The 12244-nt window shown below is 36.0% G+C and overlaps 1 protein-coding gene across 1 annotated transcript; it reads left to right on the top strand.

Moving 5' to 3' along the window:
- The first annotated feature begins 9803 nt into the window (after nt 1–9803).
- On the top strand, nt 9804–10736 carry LOC123785211 (olfactory receptor 4C11-like). The gene has a single exon (XM_045786926.2). It carries the CDS (start codon nt 9804–9806, stop codon nt 10734–10736), a length of 933 nt encoding a protein of 310 aa, XP_045642882.2.
- The last annotated feature ends 1508 nt before the right edge of the window (nt 10737–12244 follow it).

Here is a 12244-nt window from a genome sequence, read left to right as displayed (position 1 = left end):
AACTCAGAGTCTAAATCTAGGTAATCCAAACTACCACACAGAGAAAGAAGAGTTTAAGAAATATTTAAGAGTATCACCGGGTGTTATATGCAAATAGTGAATCATGGAACATTGCATCAAAAACTGGGGATGTACTGTGTGGTGACTAATATAACAAAATAAAAATTATAAAAAAAAAGAAATATTAAAGAGTATAAACAGAAGAACTTGACATGGGATGAAGATTTAAGAAAGAATTCATGGATGAAAGGTAGATTCTTCCTTGGATTACTGGGAGGGTGTGCTAACAGCGAAGAGGAGTCTTCTTTGCCAGTTAAAGTGGCTTCTCCCTCTTAGTCTGAAGGCTTAACTCTGCATTGCCCGAGGGAACTTTAATCGGCCCACCAGAGGCAGTTGCCCTAAAAGAAGAGGCTGATTCTCCTCAGGACCCGCCCCCATCACCCTCTTTGCTCCTAGAACTATAACTACACATGAGTCCCAGCAGACCCCTAAAGGTGAGATTCCAGGTGTGACTCATGAGGAACACACTACACTCCAAAATAATCATGTTTTTTCCCCTAATATATGAATACAGAAATAGTATACTCATGGAAGAAACATTAAATTCAATCAAGCCAAATTTCTTGATATGGGTTCACTAAGCAGTTTCTTCTTTTAATGTTTTAGCTGGAGAACTGAAGAAAAGTTAACAGTTTTTCTGCTTGGTGGCTGAAACATAAACCAAAAAGCAAATTAGAGTTTCCAGACCTGACTTGGTTTAATGGAAAGGGAGAGATTTAAAGGCATAGGGAGGGTGGAATGTTAGAATGGCTTTGTCATTTAAGATCCACTTAAGCCCCCTGGGAGAGTCCAGAAGACAAACTGTTCATCATGACTGTGAGAAATAAATTTGGCATGCTAGTCCCAGAACACTTGAAAACCTCTGTGATCACTGTTTTTTTGTAGACTAGACCTTTAGTGTCACTAAACTGGGAAATCCCAATGCAATGGGGAATAGTTAATCCCAGATAATAGTGACCAAGTTGTAGCGCTCAAGCCCTCAAAGGCAAGATAGGCATGCTTCCCGTAAAGGACAGAAGATACAATACAGCAATCAGATAATCAATACCAGCAGGCTAACAGTGTTGGCTAGGTTTTGCCAGTGTTCCTAGAAGTCAAATAGAGAGGAAGCCTATTCAAGCCTTACTTGATCTGGGTTAGCAAAATAGGTCTAGGTTAAGAAAACAGAAGTCTAACTTAATCATAAAAGCAGAGATTCATGGCTTCACAATAATTCCCAGACTGGAACCAGTTTGTAGACTCAAATTCATTGAATAAAGGGGAGATTGGATCCCCTTGAGTGAAGACCCTGGGACATTGCTAAAAATCTATATATTAATCTTTCTCTCAGCCTTCCCCAAAGGAGACCTATCACATTCTATCAGTCAAATTTTGCATTGCAGAAAAGAAAATAAGTCGTCTTTCAGGAACTCCTGGCCACATTGATCTGAAACTGATTCCAGAAAACCCAAAACAAAATTGTGATCCACCAGTCAGAGCAGGAACTTACAGAGGAAAGTGGTCATTGTAGTTTTAGCTCAGGCCTACTTTGCATTGGGTCCAGTAGGTCAATGAACTCATCCTATGGTTATATCTCCAGTTCCAGAATGCATAATTTGAGTAGATATACTTTGCAACTGGCAGAATGCCCACATTGGTTCCCTGACATGTGGACTGAGGGCTATAATGGTGAAAAGCCAAGGGGAAGCCTCTAGAACTGCCTCTACTTAGGGAAAAGTAGACCAAAAGTAATACCACATCCCTGGAGGAATCATAGAGATTAGGGCCACTATCAAGGACGTGAAAGATGCAGAGATGGTGATTCTCACAACATACACATTTAACTTACTTATTTGGCCTGTGCAGGAGGCAGATGGATCTTAGGTAATGACAGTGGATACTTCTTATAAGCTTATAATCACGTGGAGATCTCAAGAATTGCAACTGCTATAGCAGATGTGGTTCCCTTGCTTGAATAAATTGACAGATTTCCTGGTACCTGGAATGCAGCACCTGATTTGGCCACTGTTTCTGTTTCCCTGTCAGGAAGGAGCATCAGAATCAGTTTGATTTCAGGTTACAAGGCCAGCAATATGCCTTCACTGCCCTACCTCTGGGGTGTGTCAGCTCTCCAGCACAATGTTAAAATTTAGTTCATAGGGACCTCAATTGTGTTTTATTCCACAAGATATCCATACTGGTCCATTATATTAGTGATATTATGCTGAGTGGATCTAATGATCAAGACATATCTACTCTAGATTTATTGGTAAGACATTTTGTGTCAGAGGATGGAAAATGAGTGCAATTAAAAGTTAGGGGACTGAAACTCAGTGAAATCTCCAGGGCGAGGGGTATAAAGCATATTAAGATATTTCTTTTTAAAAAAAAGTAAAATAGGATAAAAACAGAGAGAGAGAGAGACAAACCATAGGAGTCTCTTAACTATAGAGAACGAATTGTGGGCTGCTGGAAGAATGTGTATGGCTAGATGGGGTAATGGGATGATGGATATTAAAGAGGGCAGTTGGTGTAAGGAGCACTGGGTGGAATGACCTTTTGCGTAATTAGTAATAGAACCAGCTAAGTAGCAATACCTTCCAGGGTTGAGGCAGGAGTCTCCGGTTCTCTGGAAGGCCATATATGCTTGGAATCAGCATCCATTACATGTTGCTCTCCCTCCCATATCCAGGTCCATAGAAATGGAGAGGCACCACTCATATTGCCCTTAATGGCCCATTACCAAATGTTTCCTTCCTGTTCCCATTAACTTATGCTCTTCTTGCTTTGAGGTCTTCATTCCAAAGGGAGAAATGCTTCCAGCATGAGATGCAAAAAGTTTCTACTGAAAAGGGTGTTAAGACTTCTACCAGACCACTTTGGGCAGCTCATGCCTTTAAATCAATAGGCAAAGAAGTAAGTTGGTGCACTGGCTAGGGTGATTGACTTTGGCAACCAAGGAGAAATTGAACTACTACTCCACAATGGAGGTAAGGAAGAGCATAGCTAGAATACAGGAGATCCTGTAGACCACACTTAGTATCACCATGTACTGTGATAAGGTCAATAGAAAACTATAACAAACCAATCCAGGCAGAACTACTAATGACCCAGACCCTTCAGTAATGAAGGTTTGTTTCTCCCCACCAGCTAAAGGACTCCAAACAGCTGTGGTTCTTGCTGAAGGCACATTGAATACAGAATGAGGAACAGAAGAAAGTAATTATAAACTAACCATGTGACTTACAAAAATGAAGACTATAATTATTGTATTTACTCCTTATATTTTGGATATGTTTGTGTGTGTGAATATATATATATATATATATAATTTTGTTTTCTTCCCTTTTTTATTATAGTACAATGAAACTGAAGATATATTAAGCTTCTGACCTAGCATTTTAGTGTTTTTATTTTCCATCACAGTATTTAACTTACTGAATATCAAGGGAAAAGTAAAAATCACTTAAAAATTTTACCTTCTCTTCTTGTGGAGGTTTTAGTGCATTTTAATTTGTATGCAGGATAGTTGTATGATGTTAGGTGATATTATAATTAAGTGTGGTCTTTATTGGGGATAAATATGATTTACAAAGATGTGTATAGGTGCTAAGTGGATAAGCAATTAACATCTAGTGGTTAATTTTATGTGATAATTTGCTTAGACCACAGGGTGCTCAGATATTGGTTTCACATTTGTGTGTTATGACTATGAGGTTTTTCTGGATGATATTAACTTTGGAATTGGTAGACTGAATAAAATAGATTGCTCTCACTAATGTAGGGTCCTCATCTAACTAAGTGAAAGTCTGAAAATTACAAAAGGCTAACCTCTCCTGTGTGTGTGTGTGTGTGTACAGAAAGGTTTCACATCTTCATGGATCAGAAAATGCAATATTGTTTAGATGTCAATAATATCTGAAAAAATACACATTTTATAAACCCCTATCAAAACTCCAATGACAATTTTTGAGAATATAGAAAAATCAGGTGAAACATTCATGTGTAATCTCAAGGGATCTTTGGTAAAAAAAAAAAAAATATATATATATATAGATAGATAGATAGATAGATAGATAGATAGATATTCTTGAAAAGAAAAAGTTGTAGGTCTCATATCTCCTAATTTTAAAACTAATTATAAAGCTACAGTAATCAAAACTGTAGAAATGGCATTAAGGCAGTGACATAGACAAATGGAATGAACTGGAGAGCCCAGAAATGCACCATCTCATATATGGTCAACTGAATTTCTACAAGGGTGCCAACACCATCCAATAGGAAAGAATAATGTTTTCAACAAATAGTTTAGTTTTCAACAAATCTATGTGCAAAAGAATGAAGGTAGACCCCTAACTCACACCGTATACAAAATAAACTCCAAATGGATCAAAGACCTAAGTATAAGATCTAAAACTATAAAAAATTTTTAGAAGAAAAAAACTAATGATGTATTATATGTTGGCTATTTGAAAATAATAAAAAAAGAATAAAATATAAATGAAAGAAAAGCTTCAGGTATTACCTTAGGAAATAATTTCTTGAATATGACACCAAAAAAAACCAGAGTCTACAGAATAAATAAATAAATTGAACTATCTCAAAATTAAAAACTTTTATGCATGAAAAGCCACAATCAACAGAATGAAAGACAACTCATGGAATTCTGATGACTCAAAATCAACAAAAGACTTCAATAAATATTTCTCAAAAAATATATACAAATCGGCAACGATCACATGAAAAAATATTCAACTTCATTAAACACACTCATGCACACTGCTCATAAGAATATAAAAATGTTGCAGCCACTGTGAAAGATAGTATGACATTCTACGGAAAGTTAACAATACAATGACCCAGTGAACCAGTATTTCCACTTCCGGGTATATAGCAAAAGCCATAAAAGTGGGGAGTGGAAGAGATATGTTTGCCCTCATGTTCATATCAGCATTAGTCATGACAGCGATAATGTGTAAGCAACCCAAATGTCCTCAACATATGAATAAACAAAATGTGGAATGCATATGATGGAATATTATTCAGCATGGAAAAGAAAGGAATTTCTGGCCCATGCTACAACACAGATAAACTTTGATGACATATTAAATGAAATAACCTGTGTATTTTTAATAAACTTTATATTTTGTGACAGATTTATATACACAGAAATTGTGGAAATGATAGAGTTCCCTTATGCTCTGCATTCAGTTTCCCTTGTTACTGTCTTACACAGTGTAGTATGTTTGTTACAAGTAATTCATTTCAGGTGAACACATTATTTTTAACTAACATCCATAGTTTATTCATATATTGCTTTATATTTAACTAATGCCATTTTTCTTCTCCAGAATCTCATCCGGTAGACCACGTTATATTCAGTTGTCATGTCTTCTTCAATACTTCCAGACACTGACAGTTCATCTGAATATCCTTTTATTTATTTAATTTACGTATGATGAACATACAGCATTAGATTAGTTTCACTTGTGAAATATAATGATTCAACAATTCTTTAGCTTACTCAGTGCCCATCGCAATAATTCTGCTCAAATTTTCTTGTTTTTGATAAACTTGACAGTTCTGAATGGAACTAGTCAGACATTTTATTTAAAAACCTTCATTTGGGGTTTGTGTGATACTTTATTCAAGATTGGACTGGGGTTATGGGTTATTGGGAGAAAGGTCACAGAGGCAAAATGCCATTTTCAACGCATCATGCCAGTGGGTACATACTTTCAGTGTGACTCATTACAGTTGGTGTTAACCTTGATCACCTGGTTGAGGAAGTGTTTCCCATATTTCTCCTCTGTAAATTACTCCCCCCTGCCCTGCTCCACAATGTGCCATTTGGAAGGAACTCACTTGTGTACAGCCCACAGATAAGAGTTTGAGTGTTATCCTATAACCTTTGAGAGCAGAGTACCTACAAAATAATTAAGGATTGTTTTTTATGGGAGATTTATCCATTATCCCCTACTTATTAGTTATTTATTTGAGCGTTCACATAGCTGCGAATTTGTGGATTTTAAACTATGAGTTATATATCGATTTTTGTCATTTATTTTGTTCCTCAATTTTTCCCAGCTGTTGGTACTGTGGGCTCTCCCCATTGGCTCTTGTGTCCCTTTCGCGTATTCTCATCACAGTGTGAGTGTACCTGTGTGTGTGTGGGGGGGGTGTGTGCATGTTAGCACTTTCTTCCCAGTTCGCCTTGTACATTCCCTTCCTGATACCTACAATCAGCCATTTGCTTAAGAAATCTTAATTAATTTTCTTGGATAAAGGTATCAGGAATCAAGTCCTGCCGCTAGATCATTAGACAGTCACAGTTTTTTGTTGTTGTTGTTCTCATCAAAACACATGATTTATGGGCCACATAAACACCTTAATTGCAAGAAGACATCAGCTTTTCCCCAAAATCCATTAATACATAATGAAGATTAAGTTCTTTATCACATCTAGCTCGCAGGTCTTAATTAAAGAGGAAGGGACACTTAGGGAATGACCTTCCCCAGACTCCTTTATTTTGCATCATGCATGTTTAAATACTGCTGCAGGAAAGGCAAAAGAGAAGCATTTCCCAGTCAAAATTACACGTGAGAGTGGATTCAGAAAGTGTGGGATGAATCCAGGACCAACTTTGTCTTCTGGCCTGCAGGGGAGACCTGAGCCTCAGTGACATCAGAAGGGATCAGACAGAATTTTAGAAACACTTTTTTTAAAATTTCCATTGGACTAAAGAGTAGCTGAATTACACTGAGAAGATAAGAAGACTACTGAACATCCAACCCTTTGCTTGAGCTCAGTCAAAACTGGTAAGATTTGTGTTGTGAATTAACTTAGTTATATATAATACTCAGAGAAAATTAATCTGATCAATGCCACAGCGTGCACCTAACACATAAAAGGCATTCATGGGAGGATAGAAATTTTAGGGAATTTTCTCTGTAAGATAGATGATAGATAATAGATAGATAGATAGATAGATAGATAGATAGATAGATAGATAGCAGATTGATAGGTAGATGTATGGATCAATGGATAGATAGATGATCAGATAGATAGATAGATGATAGATAGAAGATGCAGATAGATGATAGATAGATATAGATAGATGATAAATAGATAGATAGATGATAAATGATAGATAAAGGATAGTAGATTGATAGGTTGATGTATGGATCAATGGATAGATAGATGATAGGTAAATGATTAGATGGATGATAGATGATAGATAGATAGATAGATAGATAGATAGATAGATAGATAGACATCTCTTTATAATACTAATCGTTACAAACCAAAAATTTTCACTCCTATTTGCTGAAGAGTTGGACAAAGAGCGTATTTCACAAACAAATAAGAGTGCAGGGCAACCTGCAGTGAATGGTGGTGTGGTTGGGGCATGATGTGGTAAAGAGCCTTGAGTCCAGAAATGCCTCTACAGTGACTCACCTTCTTATACAGACATTTAAATCTTACTTTGTTCCTGGGAATCTTCCTGTTTCTGCAGCCTATGTCTGAAGACACTTGTTATGAACCAGTAAGATATCGATGTGATTAACAAACCATGTACTAAGAGAAGGTTTTCAAAAGCTTTACTTTATTGCAGCATCATTATGACAGATTTTCAACTACCCACAGGAATATTTTAAAAGGTAAGTCATCCACCTAACTTTGATTCCAAGAATACAATTTCCCCACCCTGAGGCCACAAATGTCCTGCTGTCTCGGTACTCTCTTAAATACAATTAATTGATATGAGTCCTTGTGTGTGTGTGATATATATTATTCTGCTGTTAATGAAAATATTACCATCCTTAGCAGACTGTCCTGAACTCTACCACATTACAACATTTTAGAAACAATTGCATATATATATTCACTTCCCTTTTTTTGATGATTGCAGAGAATACCATCCCTGACTCATTTAGCTTCCTTCTGATGGGCATTGATTGTTTCTTAACTTTGGCCAATGTGGAAAGGACTGTTGTGGTGGTCTTTGAGCCTATGAGTGATATCATTTGCAGCAAATGGAAACACTAGACATGTGTCTATGAGCCACTGATATATCATCAATGCTAAAAATTACCTCCAGAGAGATTGCATCCCCTTAAGCTCCTAATGAATGTGTGGGATCAATTGTGTCCAACATCATTTTCAGCACTGTTTGTTAAGAGACATTTATCAAAATGGTCATTTTGTTAATCAGATAGGTGAAAAGATTATATAATTGGAATTTAAATTGAATGTATTTTTATGAATGAAATTAATAATCTTTTCACATTATTTTTAATAAGAAGAGTTTCTTTGAAATCAGTTCTTTTGCTCATTTTCATTTCCACTTTTTAAAAAATTTTTGTTGTTTTATTTAGAGAGAGAGCTAGAGCAAAAGCAGGGGAAGGAGCAGAGGGAGAGAGAGAGATTGAATCTTTAGCAGTCTCCATGTCCACCCAGCACAGACCCTGGCAAGGGGCTTGATTCCACAACCCTGAGATCATGACCTGAGTGGAAATCAAGAGTCAGATATTTAACTGGCTGAAGCAGTCAGGCACCATATGGATTGTGTTTTCAAAGATTGATCTCTAAGATCCATTTATATTTAGAAAATTATCCTTTTGTCTGTAATACATGTTGTAAATATACTTAAATGCCTTGGCACTTATACATTTAATTGTACTATTATATGGAAAATATATGTGATGAGGACAGAAAAGGATTTTTCCAATTTCGTATATATAAATGAATATTGATTCTCTTTCTGTCTCTATCTTTTACTGAAGTCAAGAACATAGATTCCAAGAATTATATTAAAAAGTTTCAGCTATGACCTGGAGCTTCCTTAGCTCATTGTCTAAATCCCTGGTGCTTAAAATAACATGAAATGTGAAAGAATATTTTGATATATGCCAAATGTTCTCTATTTATTCTTTATTTTAGTCTCAATCTCTCCTTGTGTCTTAAGAAAATATGCTGAAAGACCCATTAAAATACTGGATGAGATGAAGAATTTCACTTTGGACAACATAATATAATTTAAAAAGTACAAAATTTTGTGATAGAAGCTGAATTTACAACTGTAAACAACTATAAGTTATTGAGAATTGGAGTAAAAGGAAATAATTTTAGTCAAGGTAACAGATTAAAATAAACTTAATAATAGACTGGATGAATTGACTGAAGGTTCACTGCTAAAAGAGTGTTTGTTTATGTCTTGTTCTCTCTCTCTCTCTCTCAGGTTTCATTAAGAAAAACACTATTAAAAGTTTCTACATCATTTCTTGATTGCTCAGCATATTTATTAGAAGATAGTTTATAAATGAACTATCAAGGTCAAATAGTATGAAAGCACATTATATAAATCATGCATGAGTTTTCTCTATTCTGCAATATTCTACCCTAATGGATCCTTGATGTAAAATAAAGAAAGACATCCAGCTCATAATAGGACTCTCTCTCATATCAAATTCACTAAATTGATGTTCCCTATGCCTGAAGAACCAGGTACTCTTTCATTATTGATATATTTCATTGTTTCCATAAGCCCTCAGATAAAGAGATTGCGAATAAATATTATGATTTCCACTTTACACAGAAGAAACTAATGTGGAAGGTAAGGGATTACCCACTGGTAAGTGGCATGTTCATGATCAAGCATATGGATTTGACCTCCAAATGGAGTACTCATTACAAAATGTTTTTTTTTTTTCTTTGCAGATTGATTATTTCTATCCTGTGCTTTCTCCACTTTGCCTGAAATAATGCAAGAAAATAACAGTGTAGCTGAGTTCATACTGCTAGGATTGACCCAAGATCCTATGAAAAAGAAAATGGTATTTGTAATCTTCTTCATTTTTTATGTGGGAACCATGGTTGGGAATTCCCTTATTATTGTGACCATCAAGTCCAGCCGGACACTTGGGAGCCCCATGTACTTTTTCCTATTTTATTTGTCCCTTGTTGATTTCTGCTTTTCAACATCCATAGCCCCCAGACTAATTGTGGATTCACTCTCTGCAAAAAAATCCATTTCTTACAATCAGTGCATGACTCAAGTCTTTGCACTACATTTCTTTGGCACCATGGAAGTCTTTGTTCTCATCCTTATGGCCATTGATCGCTATGTGGCCATCTGTAAGCCCTTACGTTACCCAACCATCATGAGTCAGCAGGCCTGCACCATCCTCATCATTCTTGCATGGATAGGGGCTTTTATCCATGCCATCACTGAGATTATCCTGGCCTTGAGGTTGCCTTTCTGTGGACCCAATTTGATTGATCATTACTGCTGTGATTTGCAGCCCTTGCTGAAACTCGCTTGCATGGACACCTATCTGATAAACCTAGAATGGGCGACTAACAGTGGGACGGTTTGCACAGGCAGTTTTGTGATTCTAATGATCTCATACATTGTCATCTTGCATTCCCTGCGAAACCACAGTGCAGAGGGGAGGAAAAAAGCTCTCTCTACTTGCATTTCTCATATCATTGTAGTAGTCTTATTCTTCGGTCCATGTATATTCATATATTCACGCCCCCCAAGCACTTTCTCCATGGACAAGATGGTGACCATATTTTATACTATTGGGACCCCTTTTCTCAACCCACTCATTTACACACTGAGGAATGCAGAAGTGAAAAATGCCATGAGAAAGCTATGGCGTACCACAATAACCTCAGAAAGTAAAAGATGAATTGAGGGTATTGGTTGATTCCTTAATATGTACAGATATCAAATATCAAATAGTGTATATCCTTATTTGCCCAAAACACTCTAATATAATGCATCTGATTTCCTCACTTTTTCTGTACTTCTGCCCTCAAACTAGTAGCTTCCCTCATATCACCAGCCTGGTTCTTTCTTTTCCTCAGAGCTCAATTCTGACATTGCTGATTATGAAATACTCCTCAATCTTTCTCTACACTTTGGTTTGATAGAAGAAAGATATTTATACAATCACAAATGTTCAAACAGTGAGCAACCGTAAATAAAGAATAGCCTGTTACCTATGATTTTTAATTCTCTCTATAGTAAATTTCAGAACAGTTATATAAGTATATGTAATTTATTTCATAAATGATTTTTCTTATTGTTTCCTTTGACTATGAAGATGATTGAACCATTATGTATTTTTTAAATGTAGCATTCCAGAAGCCTGGAAATATTCAGCTAATTTATATGATTGGAATATAGGAACTACAAGAAAATTCTGCAACTCTAAGGGGGAAAGAATTAAAAATGTTTTCAAGGCTAAATATGCATTTAGAATACACAATAGATAAAGCATATTTTTGAGATTGAAGTACAGAAAGATGAAACCCAGTTTGAAGGGAAAAAAAGTATATTATTTCATTTAAAGTAGAATTGTATCAATGGAACAAAAGAAAGTACCAGAGGCATTCAGAAATATTTACTTGAGTATCTCTAGTTAATGGAGTTAGAGTGAACCTACTTTTGCAGCAGGAAGCCACTTTGTTTCTCTGTTTGTGTTTTCCTAGTAAAGCGGTAGCGTGGACTGACAAGTTAGAATTGCCAATGGAATTTTGGTCTCATAGTGAGCAGGGCAGATCAGCAGCCATGCCTTGAATATGTGCATTCCAGGGGGTTTCTCATGAATTTTTAAAACTCTTTATTTCAGAGAGCACAAAAAGGTATACATGTCCCCTGATGTTTATATCAGTAGTATCTACAGTAGCAAAACTATGAACACAGCCCAAGTTTCCATCAAATGATGCATGGATAAAGACGTGGTATATATATCGATATGTGTAGATATAGATATAGCTATAGATAGATATAGCTATATAGATATATATAGATACAGATATTATGATATATAGGATATGGGATTATATATATATATTTTTTCCCCACATATATCCCCATATATGGGAATATTATGGGATATTAATCAGCCATCAAAAAGAATGATATCTTTCCATTTGCAATGACAAGGTCTGAGCTAGAGAGTATTAGGTTAAGCAAAACAAGTTCGTCAGTGAAAGATAAATGCCATATGATTTCACTCATGTGGAAATTAAGAAAAAAAATGAGTATAGGGAAAAACACAGAGGGGGCGAATCCAGAAATGGGTTCTTAACTATAGAAAACAAACAGAGGAGAGGTGGCTAGAAGGACAGGTTAAATAGGTGATGGGGATTAAGGAGTACCTATGTTGTGATGAACACTGGGTGTTATATG

The sequence above is a fragment of the Ursus americanus genome, chromosome 24 (assembly GCF_024610735.1).
Source record: "Ursus americanus isolate L20-20 chromosome 24, mUrsAme1.1.p, whole genome shotgun sequence".
In the NCBI taxonomy this organism is placed as follows: Eukaryota; Metazoa; Chordata; class Mammalia; order Carnivora; family Ursidae; genus Ursus; species Ursus americanus.
The sequence above is the reverse complement of the archived record's forward strand: the minus strand, read 5'-3'. Positions and strand labels throughout refer to the sequence as shown.